We start from the raw sequence: 24208 nt of genomic DNA on the forward strand, positions 1-24208 counted from the left end.
TACCTCAGACTATAGCAGGAACTTTAATGCAGGAATTCTGGCTGTTTCAGACGGCAAGTTTAGGGAAAGATTTCACGCTTTAATGGATGTTGACCGTGTCTATGAAACGTCTTAACCACAGTGCGTAGATTCTGTATAAGCCACACGTATGATGACGTATATATATATATATATGGATTCTCTTTGCTGTATATGCGGTTTTGGGGTTTTATTTCAATTTGAAAATTGCATTAAAACATTAACAACAACAACAACTCAAGATTTATCAAGAATTTATATAAAAAAATTAAAAAAATCCAAAGCAAACAACAACAAAAATACAAAAAAACAAGTGAAGGTAAATTATTAGGTTAAAAAACAACAACAGGAAGTATAGCAATAAAACAAAACATATTTGAAGCAACATTCTTGCCTTCAATAATACCAGTAAAGTAGTGTTATCATGCTGGGTAATGAAAACACTTAAGGAAAGATCATGGTTATGGGTTAATTGCAGGTTTTTCATGGAATATGCTTCTGCTCCTGCATAAAACTTAATGCACAAATCCTATGAGCCACATGCCTCTACACCCCCACCCTCACAAAGCAGGAAGTAATCTGCCTTATATAGAATGTATCACTTCCTGCACAGGAAGTTGGCATTGGATGCAGATATTTGACATTTTGTAAATCTTTGAGAAGCGTTTAAGAAAGTAACGTGCTGTAGACAGAACCCATTCAGTGCTTGGTGTGGAACAGACGGATTCAGAAATCCTTTACCATGCCATAAAGTAATCTCCCTTGTAATGCTGACCCGCCTCCAGAGGCATCCACAGTATCGCTGTGCATTTGGAGAAACCTGACACTGTGAGAGTCGTGCTGATTTTAAGGTGTGCTCGGAGGGAGGATATTTCATGTCTCAAAGCCTTCGGGGTAAAAAAAGAAAAAAAAAGCTCTCTTGGCTGCCTTCTGTGTATCGCTGCTTCCGTTTCCTCCCTCATTCTTCCACTCCAGACACTTTAGGACGGGTGTAGTCTCGCTGAGGAGTGGGCACACGCCGAATGCCTGCCTCGCTGGAGAAACGATTTGCCAGTCGAGCGTGGAGTCTCCCAGCCTCGAGCTGTCCGCCCACTCCAGATCCTGTTCCTCTGCGGTTCGCCTGCAGCTCCAGCCTCCTTTAGCCACCATTCAGAAGCTATCAGTCTCAGGTGTAAAGTCGGATTTCCATACCACCTATTCAGCCTTCTCCCTCTATGCAATGTCCGTCCACATCAGTTATATGTAATGAAGCAGTGCGTTTAAATTGGGCAGCGTCCAGCTTGTTAAGGGATTATTACCTTTTGCTTTAGTTTGCCTCGCCTCAGGTTGACAAAATGTCAGGAGCTGTACTTATTAGTCGTGCAAAATGTTCAGTGGAATCCCTCTTCTCCTTATGACTACATATTTTAACCCCGGGGGTAGAGATCACAGGCCCCCGCTTGGAGTGAACTCCAAGTGCTTCTTAAATGCCAAATATAACACGTTGTTATCCTTGTGATGTAACCTTAAAAGATAAATCTTTGTAGCTGGAAAAAAATATGGTTTTAATCAGGAGCCTGTGTTGGCTTTGGGCTTTGTTATTGTCTTCTTGTGAAAGCGAGGCTTCGTCAGCTGCTGCAGCTATGTGTGAGGGAGGGAGAGAGAGAGAGAGAGAGAGAGAGAGAGAGAGCTTCACAAGGAACAGACAGTGCTGATGTGATGAGGTGTGACACACGGGGCATCGCTCCATCCCTTTGTTGGAACGTGTCCGGACGCTCCGCAGAGAGAGTTTGTTCGGTTTTATTTCAGCCTGCTTGTTAACATGTAAAGGACTGCCGAGTCCAAACAAGGTCTTGGTCTGAAAAACAAGAACAGCCGCCGCAAACGAGGCATCTTGAAGAAGAGCAACAAGTTAATTAGCTGCATATCATGCGGTGTTAGACGCCGTTCAACATCATAAGTGCACTTTTGCTAAACTCCTAACAGCTGTGCTCCCAGTGTGAATCACCGCTCGGGGGGCGGATGACCGCTACTGTTTGTTTAGGAAATGCACATTCTGTGCCGGTTCGGGACTTCAAACACAAACCCCCCCTTTTTGCGTGGATCAGGAAACTCGCCTTCTGCTTCAACACAACACAGAATTGCAAACTGGTTAAGAGCAGTTTAAGCCCCCTAGTCGATTCCCCCCACAGGAAAGAAGGATCGTTCCTCTGGTTAAAGCCGGCCCCAGACAGAGTGGGAGGAGATGGGAGATGAAAGCAGATCCTCAGTGTGTCAATCTATGTTACCCATAGAGGTTTCTATCCCTATTTAACTTCTACCCACACCAATAAAATGACTCCGACAATGAATCAGCAGCCTGGACTTGTTTGAATCTTCTCTTTTGAGTCACCTGCCAGCATCTAAAAGGAGAGAACTGTGCCGCCCGTCTCCCTGCCTCTTCCCTCTCCTCTCCCTCGTCTCCGGCTCTCTCTGCTTCTCCCTCCCTCACTGCATTTTTTCCCCCAGACCAAAGGCGTCCATGGACCCTCTGGCTCCGCTGCTTTCGTCAGTGACTTGGAGCGCTCTGAGAACTTTGTGAACTCTCCTCGTCGGAGTGGGGAAGGGAGAGAAAAAGGGGTAGCAGTTGATGGGACGCAGCCCGGCAGCAGCAGCAGGCTCCTCTGGAGACGCCATCGGGACTCACAGCTGGAGATAATCCCCCCGGGGTCATGACTAGACAGCGCCTCAGCCTCCTGACACCCCTGGCTCTGCTGGCGCTCCTCGTTGGGCTTGCAGACCTCAGCCATGGCATGGAGGACGAGGACTACTACATGCAGGAGCTGCTGACCAGAGAGCAGTACAACCAGGTCCAAGTGCTGGAGAAGCCCGTGGCCTCCACACCTGAGAGGCGTGAGCACCCCGGCCAAAGTAAGAAAGTGCCCAAGGGGAAGGCAGGAGGCGGCAGGCAGACGGATAAAACAACAGGCGATGCAAAATCAGGTAAAAGAACGGCCACATCTTCAGATGGACAACTTGAAAAAGTTGCTTTTAGTAGAAGTACTTTCCCAGAATCATGTTTTTTATAAAGTTTTGAGTCAGTGTTGCCATTAGATTACAGGGTATGGCTTGTATTTTGAGCTTTTTTAATAATATTTTATAATTGAATGTATAGAAATAATAAGGATATACCTTGGAATTAAACAGTAAAACTCAAATTTTATTAAAAAAAATACTAACACCTGCTTCCGTGCCTTCTTTTTAAATGGCTGATGCTCCTAAAGTGGATTTTGTAGTAGAGCTGAAAGGTCAGCGTTGGACGTCGCAGGTCAGTATTGATTTAGAGGTCATGTTTTCTCGCCGACCGTGCAGCAGACTTCAGAGGAGCAGCTGAATTCAATTCACACGGCGACGGACGTGCAGAGACAATAACAAACATAGATCAGAGCCGTGTTACTGCATGACGGCAGATTTAACGGCCTCGCCCGCGGCCGAGGTCAGGACCGCATTACATGTGACACGCATGTGATATCCACGTTTTTTTTCCCCCCCAAAAAGCCGCGCTCTCCCGTTATAGCCCACGTAGAAATGCACAGCTCCAAGCTCTCGGCACGGGACTCCCAGCACATGCAGTAGCAGGTTCGTAGGTATGTTTTGAGATCCCTGCCAGGTGATTGGAGGACGGTCGCAGGCGCGAACGGGCTTTCGGAGTGGATTGGTGGCGGATAATTTAGACCAGCTGCGTCGACAGTGACCTCATGGTTCAGGCATCCGGCTTCACGTGTCTCAGCAGGGATACCTGCTGCAGGTGGGACTGGAGAACAGTGAAATATGAAGAGGTCACTGAAGAGTTGTTTGTTTTATCTCCGTCACATTGCATCACATTAACAAGGGAAACTGTTACTTTTAAAGGCCCATCAATACGGACTTTCAAGCGAAATGATTCAACAGAATGAATGGATTCATAATAAATAATTTCCAGGGTACACAGTATAACAAGCCTATCTCCAAATTGGGTTTTTCCATTATTTTGTGTTGTGATATTTGAATGCGTTGCACAAATGCAAATGTGTTTATTTGAATCAAGAAGAAGTGAACCCATCTCAGAGACTTCTACATCCATTACACTGAACCACATTATGCAACCTGGAGCATCGTCGGGGATTTAACCTATCCTCGTGAGATGAGGATAAAGAGTTTCAGAGAGGATTGTTATCACGTCCTGACTCTTATCATAACTGATTTGAAGTTATCTTCTACCTGGTATTAAATATCTTACATATTCTGATCTGGATTTGAATGTTTTAAAATCCATCCATGTCGAAGTTGTATTTCTGTTCCTGCATTAATGTCATATCTTTCCCATCTCAGTGAAATCAGCCAACAAAAAGGCAGAGAAGAACAAGAAGGGAGCCCCGAAAACACCAAACGCCATCACAGAGGGAGACGGACAGTACAACCCGATAAAAGAAGGTGAGTGATCACCCGAAGACACTCTCGCTTGTCATGGGAAATTCACGATCCCATAATAATTCCTCTTCCCTCCCACGTGCATCGATTGCTTCTCTGCTTTCGCGGGAGCTGTTGGGATGGAATAAAAGAAACTCTCAGAGATGACAAATATTATTTTTTCAGAGAGCATATTTTCCCTGAAAGGAAAAGTCTGGCAATTTAAGACGATGCTCTCAGAAGTGGAGTCGAGCCACGGAGGCATGGATGTCTCCTTTGCCGATGAAGCAAATTGTTTGGTTTCCATGCAGCACAATGTATTTTCTACACCGAAGCCAAGATAGCTTCACTGTCACGTCAGATGACAGATGAAACTCGCTCCACTGAGAGCGTGATCCGGGGCAAAACCCACGTGGTTTGACCTCAGACTTTCCACAACTCCGAAGGTGGCGATATTCACCCTTATTAAACTTTACTTACACATTTGTGGCATGACGGGAAGCTGTATTTAATCATTTTGGAAGGTTTTGAGAGGCTGCGGTTGCCATTTGTGAATTGATGTGTTTATGTTGAAGCTATCACGGGATAACCTGCCGAGACAGACGGAAAGGGTGCCATTTTTCGCGAACGGGAGCAGAAAGTTGGATATTCATGCATGTTGGAAAATGGGAACTCCAGACACGTCTGGCATTAAGAAGGCTCAGGCTCCCCAAAATCATGTTTTCACGACTGAACAGTGACTCAACAGCGAGCTCTTTTCCAAATTTGTGTCGGCGTCTCCTGGTAGCAGCTGATTTATGTAAAAGAGTAAAGAAATGATACACTTTCTATGCTGCTACTCGGCTTTGGAGATCGTTTAGCCTCGAAATGCTTCATTATGCATCCATTGATGACGGTGCAGAAGAACCTCAGCGACTGCCACATCCACACATACCACAACAATAGGGAATTCATTAAAAAGGAAGTCTGAGATCCAGCGAGGCTTTTGAAACTTTCGTTCAGCGGATGTTTCAGCTGCTCATTGATTATTCCCATAAGATATCCCAGACATGTGTTGAGACAAGATGATCGGACATGTGCAGAGTCTGTGCTGCTGAAAAGTACAATTATAGCGTGGGTTGAGATGATGATGCTTTATTTTAAAGCGAGACTTTCATTTTTGAATTGTTTAAGTGTACTCTTTACAGGACACCACTTCTGTTGGTCTGTTTGAAATCAGTTTAAAATGTACTGTGAATAAATCATACATCTGAAGTAGTTTAATACGAACTTTCCCCCCCACCGGAATTCAGCAAGTGGCCTAAACAGCAACGTATGAGTCCTTCATCGTCTCTCCCAATACACATTACTGTGGAGGCCAGATGCTGTGTGTTCCTGTGTGGGTCCTCCTGGGGGAAGATTGCATTCAGATGGTGATAATGATTTAGGGCTTTGCAGCATGGCAGGCAGCCATTTTGCCCCGCTAACCTTGATCCTTTGGGTTTCTTCGAGGGCCGGGGTGTCCCTGATATATCTTGGCTCCTTTCAGGAACCCTGTAGTCTCGCAGTATGTGTGATTCCAGGAGCTTTTAAAGTAGAGGAATACAAGTAGGGGTTAAGATTTCTACATCGAGTTACTTTGAATATTACGCTCACTGCTAGCTTTCTAATAAGCTACAGTTTAACAGCAGGAATTAATTTGCTTTTTATGCATCAAACATAAATTATCTCATGTGTGGATTTTGGATGGCGATCTTTTTTTTCTCTTCTGGCTTTAATCCCGGTTCATGTGATTGACGGTTTTTCAGTGTCTCAGGCTGCTGGAACGATGCAACGCCAGCTTCCTTTATGGATCAAATGCTGCATATACTTTACTGCAGAGTGTGTCCAAAATCACATGCGCGCATCCTGTGAAAGCCCCGAAGAAATACCTTCTTCTTCTGGGTGTTCATTCGCAAAAGGGAGTCCTGGCTGCACGACAGCAACGTGTGCAACATGTGCTGCATGCAATAACAGACGGAAATTCTCCTTCTGAAATATATCGCTGTGATCTGGGGGTCGAAGGCTGCGAACAGCTTGATCTGACCCCAAAGAGACCTTGGGCAGCGAGGAGTTCACATCCACCTTTGATCTGCCCCGTTTGGTCATCTGCTGGTTGAAACCCATGTAAAGGATGAGCCAATCTCACACAAAGAGCTCCATTTGGTGAACAGCGACTCGGTTTCTGCAATCACTTAAACACAGGCATTTGCTCAGATAAACTGCAAACTCCCTCCAGCAGTAAATGAAAACATTCTTAAGTGATGTGCAGCCTTTCCTCTTGGAGGGTGTTTTCTAAAATAAAGGCGTGAGGGCTTTGAAGACTGCTGCACGCCTGCCAAGTCACCGCCGTGGCATCGGTGGGCGTTCCTGGATAATTGCCTTACTCGGGGAGTTAATTGCAAGATGATTAGTCATATCGATGACTGCTAATTGCCGTTCTCTGAGAGATATGAACTATGGGAGAAGATACCTTCAAAGTAAAGTATATATATGATCATCTACTCCAGTAATGAACATGTGACTGTGAAGTGGGAACAAGCCCAGAGAGCCGAGCCTGAGAAAATAACCCAAATAACTCAAATGAGGTGTGAGTGACATCATTGGGATTACAGTTTGGGCCTGGAGACAACAAAAAACAGACAGAATACCTGTGTTATAGAGGAAGGGCATGGGTTTACTAGGCAGGGAGGGAAACAAAGCGACATTATTAGGTTGCTTTACGGGAATCGATCTGATTTTTTAAAGCTTCTTCTTCTTCTTCTTCTTCTTCTTCTTCTTCTTCTTCTTCTTCTTCTTCTTCTTCTTCTACATTGTCTCCCTTTCACGTTATTGCTCTTGTCATTTAAAAACTTTAATCATGTATTCAGGGGTGCAATTAGATGGCTGTGATAGGCAAGCATTGCAAAATTACAAAATAGGAAACGTTCATATCGTGCAGTCATTAATCACCCGTGACTGACGCGCTGCTAAACTCGACTCACCTTCTCTATTGTGATTTTCCAGGTTTTTTTACAGACAGAAGTGTGAGACGTTTGATGCAAATGAACTGTTTGGTTCGGAGGCAGAAAAAAGAGAAACATCAACACCGATAACAACTTCTGCTTTAATTTGAGAATTTCACGTTAGCAAAATGAAACTATTCATTGTTCCCGACGTGTGTGTTGTTGACTGCTTGTTATCTTCTCACATTTGAGCTCATTGTAAAAAGTCTAAATTGCTCATTACCGCTGAGTCAGGAGCTGCAGAAAACACGCAATGCATAACATCCCCATCACAGGCCAATTTGTCATTCTCGTTACCCAGAATGCCCTCCCATGGGACTGGAGACGCTGAAGATTGATGATTTCCAGCTTCACGCTTCAACTACGAAACGCTACGGCCTCGGAGCGCACAGAGGTCGCCTCAACATCCAGGTAAGCGTAACCAGAAATGTTGGGGCTCGCATCACACCCTGTCACCTTTTCTTTTTTCCCCCCCACAAAGCAGCTCAACAAAGGAAATAAGATCCAGAGATAGCATCTTTTTCATATTCCAGCTCCCTGGAAAGATGTCGGCCGCGATAAATTAAAAATGGATAGCATTTTTTAATACTCCAGAGCTAATTCAACAGAGAAATTAAAATGCCATGAAAGCAAGGGCGCAACCCCAAACCAAACAAAAAAGAACTGGCGTTCTGGGGGAGAGGAGGTACTTCCTGTTAGTGGGAGCTGTGCTTTGAGGATACGAGCATGTGAACTGTCTGCCTCACCTTCTGCAGGCGCCGAAACACAAGACGTCCAGACATTATGTGGCAGTAAAGCAACAAAACAATGGATTTGTTGTTTGGTGTGTGTGTGCGTGTGTGTGTGTGTGTGTGTGTGTGTGTGTGTGTGTGAGGACCAGTCAGGGAACAGAGAGGTGCACAGATAGTGCCCAGAAAAATTATCTTTAAATCAGGAGAAACAATGGAAAGCAGATGTTGCGTGTTGAATCGGGCCTGTGGCCAGTGAGCTTGGGTTTATTTCCCACTTTTGTAGCTGCTACAGTTTGTTTAGATTCCAACTGTTTTGTCATGAATTCAACTTTTCTGGGAGTTGCATACAGACACAGTAAAACACGAACAATTTAAATTCTAAACCGAACACCCACTACTTTTCGCCCCAATTCCAAAGGTTAACTTACGTACTGTACCTTTAACGCATTTAAGAGGTGAGAAAAGAAAAGGTGACAAAGACAGAGGGTACAACATGTACAGTGCAGTGTTTCATCGTCATATTAACATTTGGATAAAGAAGAAGAACATTGTGACCTGTCAGCACACACACGCACACACACACGCACACACACACACACACACACACACACACACACACACACACACACACACACTGTCAGCTGGTTCAGTGCTGGATCTTGCAGAGAGTAGCGTTTTTATTCATTCTAATTAGTTTTACATTTTCAGCTCGCGTCCTCACGTTCCATCATTCTACACGGTGTGACGGATGGATGCTGCATTCATTTCCACCTCACTGGTTTTGTTTTGCCCTCGTTCACCACATTTAAATATAATATCTGTAGCCTGGAACTGTTATATAAAGTTCACAGTTCATGTTAGAAATCGTATTCTCTCCTTGATCGAAACATCTCAGCCTTGTTGACTTGTGCAAGCTTCACCGTCTCCACAGTCACATTTATATATGTAACAAAAGCAAGCTTTGTTTGTGACCTGCAGGCCGGCCTTTATGAAGATGACCTCTATGACGGGGCTTGGTGCGCTGGCAGAGATGACCCGCTGCAGTGGTTCGAGGTGGACGCCAGGAGGCTGACAAAGTTCACGGGGGTCATCACACAAGGCAGAAGCTCCCTCTGGTCGTGAGTAGGAAACCCCGCAGACAGAGCTGCAGATGGTCGAAGATAAGGAAGCTAACTGTCATCGCGGGGGATGGATTTTGTGCCAGTTCTGGAAATTGCCTTAAATCCTGGTTATATCTGATAAACAGAATCATTTTTCTGTAGAAAAAGAAAGGAAACCTCTCATGTGATTTGATAATCCGCCACATTAAATATGAATCCCTATTATCCATGTAAGAAAGGGATAAAAGAAAGATATATTATCAGGAAAAGATGGAAAATAGATATGATATCATTCATCCATGAAATGTGTTTTGCTTTAATAGCCTGCATTGCTTCATCACTATTTTTTGTCCAAGGGTTTTTTAATCATCTTTGTTATCAGTTACGGGCAGCAAACAACAAAATTTCACAGCAATTGATCCAATAGTTTGATATTTTACTCAAAACAAATGTCAACCTGTAAATTGGTGGCTGTCGCTCGCATGGCTAATAAAAATCCAAACACATTAAAACGCCAAAAAGGTTTATCACATATGGCACGGCTTTCAAAAATAACTTCGGGAAATGAAAACTGGAAGCAGACGGACAGAAAAAAAAAAATGTTCCAGAACTGGAAATGACTGATTTTTCCCGTAAAAACCCAAGTGGAAAATATGACTTCACAAACATAAACAAAACAAGCGTTTTCAATTCCGTCCACATGTCGGAGCGCTGAACCTTCACTGTCGTTTTGCCCTTTTTTCACAAGTCTTTTCTCATCCCTTCACTGTGGGATTAAAGATTTATGAGTTTGATTGATTGGAGTACAGCCTCGTTCTTTCATCTCCGTTAAAAGGTCACTATATTGTAAAAATAACACACAGGAGGGGAAAAAAAGAGTTTTACTGCGTGCGATATAACAAGTGGGGATTATATTTTAAACTGCATATTAAAATTGCATTTACAGTGAGTGTTCACAGACACGGGATGCGTCTGCTGAGCTGCCAATTGTGTCTCTGAAGCTCATTAAGATATGAATTATAGTACCATAAAGTCTCCATAGCAACTTAGAAAAAAAAAGACGACGGGCCTGATCTAACTTCCCACTGCCTCAGCTCATTAGTGCATAAGTCTGCAGGGTCTTTTTTATTTTTTGGAGTGTGCAAGCTTTTTAAAAAAAATATTTACTCTAAAATTTCACCCTAAAAGTACGTGTTTGTTACCTTGGTGTTTTTTTAAGACATTATAGTTTGTCTGTTTTAAATAACACCAATAATAATGTCCATTATGGAACAATACAGACCCTCACTGTATGGGCTTGTGGCCTAAATTTCATGTTGTTTATGGCCTTGGGGTAGCATTTTCATACATGGAGCTTATAAAGTATAAAAAGCAGCACCAATCTAGTTAATAATAAGCCCAGCACCTTTTAATGATCATATTTATGGCAACAATAAAGAGAGCAACTTAAGCTGTATTTACATTAACAAGGGTCCCAAGAAAACCAACAACTGCCTTCACATTTCCCCCCTTCCATCTGGCTACTGTACTTCAGTTTTTGCTCTCTAATAGTATTTGACAACTTTTGGCCTTTATACTTCTTAATTGGAAAGGGCGAGCACAGGCTTCTGAAAACTGCTGTGTAGTCGAGAGCACTGGGAGATACTTTATCAGGATGTGTTTGTAATTTTCCTTCAAGGCCGGCACGCCAGCCTGCAGACAGAATTTCTCCCGCAATTAGCTCTGTAGGGCATGTAACTGTCTGCGTTCTCGGCTCAGGGACTTCTGTCTGAGAGAGCGCTTTAATAAGCAGAACTGGGAATTCTTGCCGGGGCCGGACGAGCTCAGCGCTGATGTCTTTATCCAGAAGCTGCGGAGTCACTGTCAACCTGCATACTGCTCACACTGCTGTAGAGCTCCGTCTGGCATGATGGAACATTAAATCGCGAAGTGTTATTGCAGAGAGACGTACAGAAATTGTATTATTTTGACGTATCTCCTCTTTCTGGTCCACCTCAGACACTTTTAAAGGGGAAAAATCAGTGTGTTTGCAAGTTTTTCATCCTCAGCTCTTATATACTTTTAGTTCCAGGCAGCCATTTATCTCCACTTATTATGAACATTTATATAAACTTTTGTAATACATCACAATGATCATTCATTTTGCATTTACTTCTTTTTTTTTTGTCTGTAATATTGTTGCCAAGGCCATAGCCAGGATATTAAACATTTTCACATTTGATTTATTCAATTGACAATTTAATAAATGTTTCTATTACTAGAATCAGCCTGTAAAATGCTGCTTAATTGTAGAATTAATTCCCAAGAGGTTGCAAAAAAATGCTCAAATATGGGTAAGGAATGGTAAGACCCGAGTGGGGTTCTGTTATTGGACTTCTGTGCTGGACACGGTTTGTCCATAACGAACACCATGTTCAAACATAAGGGTGTCCATCAGTGCACATGGCACCAGGACACCCTAGGCCGGAGGTCAATGATCGACTTCGTGGTTGTGTCATCTGACCTCCGGCCGTATGTTTTGGACACTCGGGTGAAGAGAGGGGCTGAGCTGTCAACTGATCACCACCTGGTGGTGAGTTGGATCCGCTGGCAGGGGAGGAAGCTGGACAGACTTGGCAGACCTAAACGCGTTGTGAGGGTCTGCTGGGAACGTCTGGTGGAACCCTCTGTCAGGGAGGTCTTCAACTCCCACCTCCGGGAGAGCTTTGACCAGATCACGAGGGAGGCTGGGGACATTGAGTCCGAATGGACCTTGTTCTCTGCTTCCATTGTTGACGCGGCTGTTCGAAGCTGTGGCCGTAAGGTCTCCGGTGCCTGTCGTGGCGGCAATCCCCGAACCCGGTGGTGGACACCGGAAGTAAGGGATGCTGTCAAGCTGAAGAAGGAGTCCTACCGAGCCTGGTTGGCTCGGGGGACTCCCGAGGCAGCTGACGGGTACCGGCAGGCCAAGCGTGCTGCAGCACGGACGGTCGCTGAAGCAAAGGTTCGGGTCTGGGAAGAGTTCGGGGAGGCCATGGAGGAGGACTATCGGTCAGCCTCGAGGAAATTCTGGCAAACCATCCGGCGCCTTAGGAAGGGGAAGCAGCCCTCCACCAACACTGTTTACGGTGGAGGTGGGGAGCTGCTGACTTCGACTGGGGATATCGTCGGGCGGTGGAAGGAATACTTCGAGGATCTCCTCAACCCCACTGTCACGTCTCCCATTGGGGAAGCAGAGGCTGGAGACTCAGAGGCTCATCCACCCATTACCCGGGCTGAAGTCACCGAGGTAGTTAAGAAGCTCCCCGGTGGCAAGGCACCGGGGGTGGATGAGATCCGCCCTGAGTACCTCAAGTCTCTGGATGTTGTGGGGCTGTCTTGGTTGACACGTCTCTGCAACATCGCGTGGCGGTCGGGGACAGTACCTCTGGACTGGCAGACCGGGGTGGTGGTCCCTCTATTCAAAAAGGGGGACCGGAGGGTGTGTTCCAACTATCGGGGGATCACACTTCTCAGCCTCCCCGGGAAAGTCTATTCCAGGGTGCTGGAGAGGAGAATTCGGCCGATAGTCGAACCTCGGATTCAGGAGGAACAATGCGGTTTTCGTCCTGGCCGTGGAACACTGGACCAGCTCTATACCCTCCGCAGGGTGCTCGAGGGTTCATGGGAGTTTGCCCAACCAGTCCACATGTGTTTTGTGGACTTGGAGAAGGCATTCGACCGTGTCCCTCGTGATATTCTGTGGGAGGTACTTCGGGAGTACGGGGTCGGGGGCCCTCTGCTAAGGGCTGTTCGGTCCCTGTATGACCGGGGCAGGAGCTTGGTTCGCATTGCCGGCAGTAAGTCAGACCTGTTCCAGGTGCATGTTGGACTCCGGCAGGGCTGCCCTTTGTCACCGGTCCTGTTCATTATTTTTATGGACAGGATTTCTAGGCGCAGCCGTGGGCCGGAGGGGATCTGGTTCGGGAGCCACTGGATTTCATCCCTGCTTTTTGCGGACGATGTGGTCTTGTTGGCTCCTTCGAGCCAGGACCTCCAGCATGTCCTGGGGCGGTTTGCAGCCGAGTGTGAAGCAGCCGGGATGAGGATTAGCACCTCCAAATCTGAGGCCATGGTTCTCGACCGGAAAAAGGTGGCTTGCTCCCTCCAGGTCGGGGGGGAGTTCCTGCCTCAAGTGGAGGAGTTTAAGTATCTTGGGGTCTTGTTCACGAGTGAGGGAAGGATGGAGCGTGAGATTGACAGGCGGATCGGTGCAGCGGCTGCAGTAATGCGGTCGCTGTATCGGTCCGTCGTGGTAAAGAGAGAGCTGAGCCGAAAGGCGAAGCTCTCGGTTTACCGGTCAATCTACGTTCCTACCCTCACCTATGGTCATGAACTTTGGGTCATGACCGAAAGAATAAGATCCCGGATACAAGCGGCCGAAATGAGCTTCCTCCGCAGGGTGGCGGGGCGCTCACTTAGAGATAGGGTGAGGAGCTCCGTCACACGGGGGGAGCTCGGAGTAGAGCCGCTGCTCCTCCACATCGAGAGGAGCCAGTTGAGGTGGCTCGGGCATCTGCATCGGATGCCCCCTGGACGCCTCCCTCGGGAGGTGTTCCAGGCATGCCCCACCGGGAGGAGACCCCGAGGAAGACCCAGGACACGCTGGAGTGACTATGTCACCCGGCTGGCCTGGGAACGCCTTGGGGTCCTCCCGGAGGAGCTGGGGGAAGTGTCTGGGGAGAGGGAAGTCTGGGCGTCCTTGCTCAGGCAGCTGCCCCCGCGACCCGGTCCCGGATAAGCGGAAGATAATGGATGGATGGATGGATGAATGGTAAGACCTTTTGGAAAATGGTCCCTGATCCTAGACCCCTAAATCACCGCCAGCCTGTCTGATTGGCTTTGTAAAAGAAGATGAATCCGGTCTGATCAGCGAGCCAAAGCTTCCTGGAGTTCAGAACCAAAAACTCTTGCCAAGTTAACATAAAAATCATCTGCACCACAACCTACCATTTAGCTCATATTCCCAAAACGTTAAGCAACAGCAGGCTTCAGAGTCAAAAAACCTGTGCCTTCCTCTCCCATTGTGGTATTTTTAGACCTCCACCCTGTGAGAATTAAGTCTGGGTGTGTGCTGAGCGAACTACCTCACACTCACCTCATTTGCATCAAGCCTGATGGTGGCATTTCTCTTCTCCTTCACTCTAACAGGAGTGATTGGGTGACCTCGTACAAGGTCATGGTGAGCAACGACAGCCACACCTGGACAACGCTGAGGAACGGCTCGGAGGACTTGGTGAGTAACAATCCTGTCTCCCGCCCGAGCATTAAGACTCCAGCTAAGGAGTCTTAGACGAGAACACGATTGGAAATGAATTCTTTGCCCGAGAGCAATTACAGCGGGAGATTTAGATCTCTGCTTATTTCCAAGCTTAATAAGCTGGGAGGCGGTAGAAAACACTGATGACCCTCAAGCAGATGGGAGGCTCATCCTGCCTCATCGTTGTGTATCAGCACTCGATGACTTTGAGAAACCAAATAAAGGATTTTATTGTCAAAAAACTGAAGCAGCAAAATAACAACAATAGTAATAATCCTATTATGAGTGAAAATGCAGATGACATCCTATTTTTTCTTTTACGAAAATGAAAAAAAAAACATCCTCGTTACTCCCTGCTGTGGTTCATATCCCAGCTAATGACATTTTGAATGTAATTGTACACTCCCCCCCTTGGCTGCTGATGTCACAGATGTGGGAGATAATTCCCCCTACGGTAATTACCAGCTACAAGCGCGCCGCTCGCCCACTCACACACCTTTCGTGCCAAATGCCAAACCGTACTATTTGTCTTGCAAAATGGCAAAAGGTGAAGAGAGGAACTATAGCAGCGGGTGTTAGAATTTACAATGGAATCCCAGCGGTAGCAAGGTTTAATCACATTCTACAGGTGCATGGAGACATCTTTTTTTCTCTCTTTTTTTTTTAAAGAAACAGCATTTTTTTCATTGTCCATGTGCATGATCTAACTATTACCAAAAGCTTCTCTGAGGAAAATACTTCTTTTCCCTCTTACCTGCAGGGCTATTTATCAATCTAGATTGTTTTGGTGTGAGTTGACGGCAGTAAAAGGGATTGTCTCGAATGTGATTGGACTATTCAAAGAATCTCGATTGATAAATAGCACTATAGGTAAGAGGAAAACAACATAACCTCTACTGTGTGTCCCGTCCTTTAACAATGGATGACATTCTAAGCAATATTTGGGTCATTTTTGTCCGATGGCAAATGCACTAATGAATACAACTGGAGGAATGTGTTTGCCTCAGTAGATCTTCATTGGCAACAGGGAAAAGGAGATCCCGGTCCAGAACATCTTCCCAGCGCCGGTGGTCGGCCGGTACATCCGAGTCAACCCTCGCTCTTGGTTTCACAGCGGCAGCATCTGCATGAGAGTGGAGATCCTTGGCTGTCCCATGCCAGGTGACGGGTTTGTATAAAAGCGGACACGTGAATGATTCCTGCCACTGGAAGGTAGAAATATCAGGGTGATACAGGATTTAATTCAGTCAGACAGAACTACATTGGCCAATTATTACAAAACATGCAATTAATGTGCTCTACCTTCATTCAAACTTGACAGAAACGTCAACAAAATAGTCTTTCGAGTGTTCATCAACCTGCATGTACGTGCTAATAATGATAGAAGAAGAGTATAATGATAATAACTTTGGTTCTGGTTACGGAAAGCCTGCAGTCATGAGAACAATTTAAAAAAGTAGACCTTTTTAATTAACTTGGATCACCATTTGTACTCGAGTTAAATTGAGCATTCATCCTAAACACAAACCCCACTTAACCCCTACTGGTACCTCGCCATGCAGATACTTTTGGATTTGGGGATTTGAGACAATTTTCACAGGAACATTGTCTGCCAAGATCACCCACGGTAACTAGGACATTGTTCCCGGGAAGACAGGTCGCTGTTGATATTCATTTCTAACCGTCGACTGCCGGGAGCACGATGAAATTGGATAAGATGTAACTTTGTAACCTGAAGTGGAGGAAAAAGACATTTATAGCCTCGACACACCTGGCACGACTTTTCCTATATAACTCATCCACCTCCTTTGTACGTGTTTTCTGACTCCCAACAGATCCAAATAATTATTACCACCGACGCAACGAGGTTATAACAACAGACGACTTGGACTTCAGACACCACAGCTACAAAGAAATGAGGCAGGTGAGTCACAGAGAGAGAAAACAGAGAGCAAACTGATAGCAGCCGCCTGCCTATTTAAAGACGGAGCAACAAAACATCTTGTGTGAGTGTGAGTGTGAGCCAATGGCAGACGAGGCGTGTCCTTTAGCGAGGGAACAAAGTGTGCGACGGTAATGGAAATGCGTCTCCTGGGTTGTGGCATTACTTATTCATATATAGTTGTCATGAACAGTAGCCTGTTTGTTCTGAGGAGGAGGACAGCTGGATTTGTCACTGCTCACGCTGTGACTGAGTGGTCGCCGAGCTACAAGTGCCGTGAAATTGCAGTCGTCTGTAATGTGGAAGCTCCTCGGTGCCAAAACAGTCGACTACAGGTGTCCCCGACTGCTGTCACGTTGAGACTCCAATAAATGCTCCCAACGTATGGCTAAAGCTTTTTTTTATTTCTTCTTGTGATCCGGTGTGACGGCCTTGGATATCAAAATGAATCCATTTTTATCTTTCTGTACCTTTGAGGCTGATATAGACCTCCGCAAAGCGAAAGGACTATTTTCTCTCTTTTCTCTTATCCAGCCCTGATCTACGGTAGTTTAAATGTGCCAGAACCTCAAAGTGGAAACGGTTGCGGCTCCTCAAATAAAAGTACAGTGAAAAGATGACTCCGATATTGCTCAAGGACAGTCCTTTTCGTTAGATCACGACCGATTGTACTTCAGGAGCCTCGGGGATGCTGATATTGTCAGAGCGTGGACGGTTGAAAATGAAAGAACATTTTCCACATTCTCTTCAAAGAGGGAGATGGTGTATTACCTCACCGGCACATCCCAGCTTATCTTCAATGATAACATTAGTTTAAAAGGTGCTAAATTTGAAATTCGGAGCGTATCGGACGTGATGCAAATACACTCAGGTTTCTTCAACGCTTGTTAGTCTTTTTTTCAGCTCGTGCCCACATGGATAAATGATTACTTGTTGCTATTTTAATCAGCTTCTCCACGAACGCTGTCCTCATAATTGCCTGCTTTTGCACTGCTAGAGTGTTATTAAATATGCTCTGTGACACAGCTCTAGTGATATTGTTTTTGACTATTAACATGGCGACTATTTTGTATTCTTTTGGGGGATACATGTCATTTAAAGTAGAAATACCACAAAAAAAGGATAACTTTATATAAAATCTAACATCTTGAGGTATTATTTATTCAGAGTTTGATTGGTAGTAAACAACTCACCAAACTGTCATGAGATTCTGTTTCAAAGATTGCTAAATCCTGATTGGTGCAAGGAAATATGTGACATTTTGCCTTCTCCTAAATGATAATTTAGGATAATGATAAGTAAAATTCCTATATTCATAACTGTAGTAAAAGTAAAGGATTATCTTCTTCTTATACAACCTGAAAACAAGGTTTCCCATCTTTACTGTTTCTATGTAACATTTAATATAACTATATAAATGTCCAACAGTTAAATACAAAAACATGGATTTGATACGCCTTCTAAAGCTTCTTTACTGTTTTTCACAGCTTATGAAGGTGGTGAATGAAATGTGCCCCAACATCACCCGCATCTATAACATAGGAAAGAGCCACAGTGGCCTCAAGCTGTATGCCATCGAGATTTCTGACAACCCGGGGGAGCACGAACTGGGTGAGTATATTAAAGTCAGATGTGCTTTAATGCAACAGGTTTGCATGATGGAATCAACACAAACCACGATTGTCTCACCCCGTATGTTTTTCACTTCCTCTTGCACAATTAATCGATGCAGATTGTGTTTATTGAGGCTTCAAATCTGTTTTTTTAACAATAATAAACTCATAAATCTGAGGTCGCCCAATAAAAAGGCACAGCTGAGCGGCAACGATGCATTCAGCAGTCTGTGTAGTAACTTTAGCTGTTAGCTGTTAGCCAAACACTGTGGACAGACGTAGAGGTGCACGCTCATTCACTCACTGATTCACTCACTCACTATAATAACGTACAGCATCGGAGACGCCACGCTGTGTTCCTCAGAATGTTTCCCTCTGTGTCGTGTACGTGTAGTTGCAGTGAGATTGCACATTTAATCCCCTCCCCTCCTCCCATCTCTCCCTCTCCATGAACCTGTTGACCAGGTGAACCGGAATTTCGTTACACGGCCGGTTCCCATGGTAACGAGGTGCTGGGACGAGAGCTGCTCCTCCTGCTGATGCAGTTCATGTGTCTGGAGTATCTGTCCGGCAACCAGCGGATACACCGCCTGGTGAAGGAGACCAGGATCCATCTGCTGCCGTCCGTCAACCCCGACGGGTACGACAAAGCCTTTGAAGTGGTAGGTCCGCAAGACGGCCATTAGTGACCTCGCATCACACGCTGGCCTGCCGTGAAAACAGACGTGAAGACTCCTCCCGCCAAGAGCACATGTGCATCCCAGAGAATGGATTTGGATGGTCTGCTGGGATATATAAAAATAAAAAATACGACTGAAGCACATTGTTGTTTGGTGAGGTTTTAAATCAGCTGCACGCCTGCAAGATTAAAGGCACAATATTTCAAAAACAAATGCTGCAAAAAAGGCAAGTAGGGGAGGGCAAAAAGCATGCATGACAGTGTTTGGCTTGTTAGGCATCGTTAAAGACATCATGTTAAGAGAAATCAACAAACAAGATATACTCAAAACCATAAAACAAGACAAATAAACCCCAAAATATAATAAGTAAGAATAATAAAGTAGTAAAACAATCAGATTTTCTCATGGCAGTTTCATGAGGCCACATTTTTGGAAATTTTTGCTCTGATACTAAGTTCAATTAGTAAGGGTTACTAGTTTAAATGCCCCACTCTTCATCTCTGCTGTGATGGCAGGGAGGCAAAAGTGTGACGACAACCTAACTCCTGTTACCACTAATAACTATCGTTTCCCCTGACCCCCCCTCTCCTTTGTGCTCTTGCCCAGGGTTCAGAGCTCAACGGCTGGTCTCTGGGTCGATGGAGCAACGACGGAATAGACATCCACCACAACTTCCCCGACCTTAACTCCATACTGTGGGAAGCCGAGGCCAAGAAGTGGATCCCTCGCAAAATGTTCAACCACCAAGTGCCCATCCCAGAGTGGTACCTGTCCAAAAACGCCTCAGTGAGTGTGCTATTTTTAAACGTATTCATCAGCATCCTTATAGAGGAGGCAATTTTCAGACGCTTCATCTTGAATAATGCGACTGCCATTCGGCTTCCACTGACTTCACTCACAGGTGACAACTTAAAGACTCCTTGTCTTTGTCCTGCACCTCCTCTGGTTTAAAAAAAAAAAACTCTGTAAAGAGCATCCGCCTCTTGAAAAGGTTAAAGCGGCCTCGTGGGCATACCGGCGCCGTCTATTTTGGGAGCAGCGGACGTATTATCTATTTGTGACGGAAGAGGCTGTGAGCTAAAATAGACCCCGGCGAAGCTATTAAAAAACCTCATCCTCGCCAGTGTTTTGACGCCGCGAGTGAGTCACACACAAACGAAAACCCTCCAGAATAGCTGCTCCGTGCTCAGGAAGGCTGGGATAAAGCAACCCCCTTCACCTCACTGTCCGTTCCCAGCCGGTGCTCGGGGAGATAGGACGGCCGGTTTTAATTATGAGTCCGGGCGGCAGCGTGTTCACTTTTCGGAATAAGTATTAGTGAAATTAGTTTACAGCACGGGGGAGAACGTGTGAACAGCTTTATCAGTCCCTCTTGAGAGCGCACCGCAGTGAAATTGTTTTCAGTGAGGGAGTTAATTTAGCAATCACAGTGCTGAGATGATTGCACAAATTGCATTACCCCTCCCCGCTCCCTCGCTCCTGTGTCCCCGCTGTAGGTTGCCGTGGAGACACGGGCTCTGATAGCATGGATGGAGAAGATGCCCTTTGTGCTGGGAGGTAACATCCAGGGAGGGGAGCTGGTGGTGACCTTCCCCTACGACAAAACCCGCTCCCAAGGGGTGGCCAGGGAGCTGACCCCGACGCCGGACGACCACGTCTTCCGCTGGCTGGCCTTCTCCTACGCGTCCACCCACCGCCTGATGACTGCCGCCAACCGGAGGGTGTGCCACACGGAGGACTTCGCCAAGGAAGACGGCACCATCAACGGAGCGTCCTGGCACACTGCGGCTGGCAGTTAGTGTCCATAGCTGCCTGGGTGTTTTTATTTCCACTGATCCTAACCACTGTGTTATGCAGGATTTCTCCGCTCAGCTCTGATCCTCTGAGCTGCAGCTTTGTTTAGCACACAGGCACATCTGCATATTCACTGCCAAAACCCCCCTTTGGCTGTTTCAAAGCCTCCGGGGGTTTTGGCTTGAAGCATCATGTAAGAATTCAGAAGGCAAACAAAACAGACAGAGAAAGGCAAAAAAAACCCCAACCATTCCACTCTTAATTAACAGCACGACTTCTAAGCAATAACACGGCCAAAACGCTGACCTTCGTTGATGCCGGCCTGCAGATATCTTTCTCTTTCTTGGCAGGTATGAATGATTTCAGCTATTTGCACACCAACTGCTTTGAGTTTTCGATGTATGTGGGTTGTGACAAATTCCCTCATGAGAGCGAACTGCCTGAGGAGTGGGAGAACAATCGCGAGTCTCTTCTCGTCTTCATGGAGCAGGTATTCATATGGTCAAATATGCAGTAAATATGCATATCATCGTGTAAAAGACACTGACTGAAGTCAACGTTTGACGTGCAGGTGCATCGTGGGATCAAAGGTGTGGTGAGGGACCTGCAAGGTCACGGAATAGCCAACGCCATCATCTCTGTGGAGGGCATCAGCCACGACATTCGCACAGGTACAACATCACGTTTCCCTTCATATTCTCATGTAGGATTAAAGCTATTAATGGTTCATTTGGGAAAGCAAACAAAACCAAAAACAAACGTCATCATCGTCTGTTTCCACGTGGATGTCTTCTCTCCCGTCATCTCTAGAATGTTATGCTAGCGAGCCTAGCATTTGTAATCAAAGCAGCAGAAACAGAAGCCACCTCAGGGCGACTGTCTCTTCACATTATTCCCCAGGAATGAGTCACTCTTACAGTAAGTCGGTATTCCGACGTAACATGTGGATCAACGGCGTAAACAAAAGCAGCTGGAGCCGGTTGGAGTCTGATTCAATTCGCAGTCGTAGCCAGCGTCGTCGAGGGCCTCCCGCTCCGAATCCGACTATCGATTGTGCGTCCTCGAGGCAATCTCAGCTGATGCCTGAAAAGAAAGAAAATGCAGCATTCAAAGCCAAAGTACTTTTGTGCCAAGAGCGTGAAATTAAATGTCTAAAAGGACATTAGCCATTTTTTTTATTCCTGAAATTAAGTAGAAGTCACAGTTTCCTTTTAGAAACCGCTCAGTTGCAGTCAGGAAAGATTTCAGGCTATTTATTTTGAAAAATCATACCTTTTTTTAAATTTGTTTTTGAACTGTTTGAGCCTTCAGAAAACAGAGCAGTTGTTTTTGCCATCTGGACGTATGAGCCGTACTCACTTTGAGGCCGGAAAGAGACAGTCTGGATGCAACTCATGCACATCCATAGCAGAAAGATGTTTTTTTCCCCCCTCAGCATTAGATTATTAGCATTTTATATTGAAGCATTCTGGGAAATAACTAGATTCCCTTCTGCCATATGAATGTGAACTATGTGAGCACAGATGTCCATGTGTTTGGATCGATTGTAGACTGTCAGCAGAAGAGACAGACATATTTGAGTTTTCTCATTGTTTTGTTGAGGCGTGTCAGTTGGGTGTTCGGAAGCAACGCTGTTATTTTTTTTGTGAGAGTGTCAAAGGCTGAAAACACCATGAGCGTTCTCGTATTTCCCAGGTCTCATATAGGGATTCAGTAGAGAGAGACCAAGAAAATGACACAGCGGAAATCTAAATAGGAATATAGAACACCTCCCTTTGCAATGTAGAACTCTCCAACGTTTTTATTTCAGGCTTCAGATGAAGGCTTGCTTTTTTTTTTGCCGCTGCTTAGCAGGCTCTTTCAGCTTTCTAGGACAAGATTTGCATATTGCTGCTGCCGCATAAATAATGTGTAACTGTAACCGTTACGCTTGTTGTGATTTAACTTGAAGGGAAAAACTCACACACTGAAGGGGTTAGTTATCTGGAGCTACCAGGAGAATCATGCGATCGCTTGTGAGAGAGTGATTGTGGACCCCCGTGTCCGTCCGCGGCTAATCTCGCATTCTGCTGCAGCAAACTGCATTATATTTTGGGTTCCCTGTCATGGATGCATGCTTAAGGGCCTCTTGTGGTTGTGGTGACTCGCAATTTCCCAGAAAAACTTTTATTGCCTGTTTCATACCGCCATTGACTTCCTTCTGACTCCTCACTCACTACTCGTTGTGGCCACTAGGGGCCTCACAGGCTTTACGATTTAGCTGATTGTGGGTTGTATTCATTCAGTCACACACTATAGCAACAGTGATTGCAGCACACCTAGTGGAGATCAGAATGCACCCTTCTAGTTTAAGCAAAACATGATATGCACATTTACAAGTGCAAAAATACTACTTTTCTGGGTGTTTTGTGTGTTTTCAGCCTCCGATGGCGACTACTGGCGCCTGCTAAACCCCGGAGAGTACAGAGTGTCGGCTAGGGCCGAAGGCTACAGCCTCAGCAGTAAGAAGTGCGAGGTGGGCTACGCGATGGGCGCCACCACCTGCAACTTCGTCATCGGCCGCACGAATCTGTCCCGAATCAAGGAAATCATGGAAAAGTTCAACAAGCAGCCAATCAGATTGCCGGTCAGGCAGCTGCAAGCTCGCAGGTCCAGAGAAAGACGCCTGGGAACATAATGACTGCACGAGAGGGAATTAACAGCAAACATCTGCTCCGATCAAACTGGAGTCGACAGCCTCCATCGGGGAGATTACTCTCTGTAGAATTAATGTTTCAAGATCGAAAATGTGGATTAATTTAAATGGGATGTTTGTTTTTTTGTTTTTTTGTTTCCTCCCCAGACATAAGCTCTCTCTCTCTCTCTGTTCACTGTTGTCTTTTGCAGTTAATGTTATTATATTATTATTAAGACAGCTACCATCGGTCCATGTGACATCAACTCAAAATACTGACAGACTATAATCACATTAAAACATATTTTTTTAAATAAAGGAAAATATAAATATAAGTTACACATGAGGAATCTGTCTTTGCATCTATTTTTAACCACTGTGAGGAATGGCCATGACTGTCATTATGTACATACTTATTAACTTATGTAACACAGTTATGTAAACCATTGCAAAAAAGCTTCATTACCTGCACTTTTATTTCCACAATGTTTGGTCCTTTAAAGAAGGCTCATGGACTCAGTGACCCTTTTGTGTGTCATTTTGTATTTTTATACACCAGCTTTTGTCAATTTATTAAATAAAGACTATGTTTGCACAAATCTGCATTGTTGATTTGCTTCATGCACACTCATCAATCAATCAATCAATCATCAATCAATCAATCAATCAATCAATCAATCAATCAATCAATCAATCAATCAATCAATCAAAAAGTATTATTCTATGATTCTAGAATTTTTAACAAATAATAGAAAATATTTTTTATTTGTACAGCATTTAAAAAATGTAAAATGTTGATGTTTGGCGAAAAAAAATGTAAATAAGGAGAATAAAGTTTCCATAACAAATTAAAAATATGTTTTAATGGCCAAACTACAAATATTATATCAAATTAAAATGAAATTGATAAGACTAAAATACATTTAATGTCAAATTCAAGAAACATCT

At 45.0% G+C, this 24208-nt stretch overlaps 2 protein-coding genes across 2 annotated transcripts in view; one reads left to right on the forward strand and one right to left on the reverse strand.

The window, feature by feature from the left end:
• The window catches only part of bub3 (BUB3 mitotic checkpoint protein), a 347592-nt gene that overhangs the window by 275106 nt on the left and 48278 nt on the right, over positions 1 to 24208 (reverse strand). The gene's annotated exons all lie outside the window — the stretch shown is intronic.
• cpxm2 (carboxypeptidase X (M14 family), member 2) lies at positions 2350 to 23859 on the forward strand. Its single transcript, XM_084040756.1, has 14 exons — positions 2350 to 2979; positions 4348 to 4449; positions 7750 to 7859; positions 9158 to 9297; positions 14449 to 14533; positions 15568 to 15718; positions 16393 to 16481; positions 17987 to 18110; positions 18578 to 18774; positions 19399 to 19578; positions 20289 to 20586; positions 20937 to 21076; positions 21158 to 21257; positions 23007 to 23859. The coding sequence occupies exons 1-14, from the start codon at positions 2709 to 2711 to the stop codon at positions 23261 to 23263; spliced, it is 2244 nt and encodes a 747-aa protein (XP_083896882.1). The 5' UTR covers positions 2350 to 2708; the 3' UTR covers positions 23264 to 23859.

This window comes from Eutrigla gurnardus (genome assembly GCF_963514095.1).
Source record: "Eutrigla gurnardus genome assembly, chromosome: 22".
Lineage (NCBI taxonomy): Eukaryota > Metazoa > Chordata > Actinopteri > Perciformes > Triglidae > Eutrigla > Eutrigla gurnardus.

Excerpts from the sequence above, each read along its gene's own strand:
- cpxm2 (XM_084040756.1), top strand. The coding sequence starts at position 2,709 with ATGACTAGACAGCGCCTCAGCCTCCTGACACCCCTGGCTCTGCTGGCG. Across the intron at positions 7,860-9,157 it reads GAGGTCGCCTCAACATCCAG|GCCGGCCTTTATGAAGATGA; the intron begins GTAAGCGTAACC and ends TGTGACCTGCAG. Across the intron at positions 20,587-20,936 it reads CTGGCACACTGCGGCTGGCA|GTATGAATGATTTCAGCTAT; the intron begins GTTAGTGTCCAT and ends CTTTCTTGGCAG.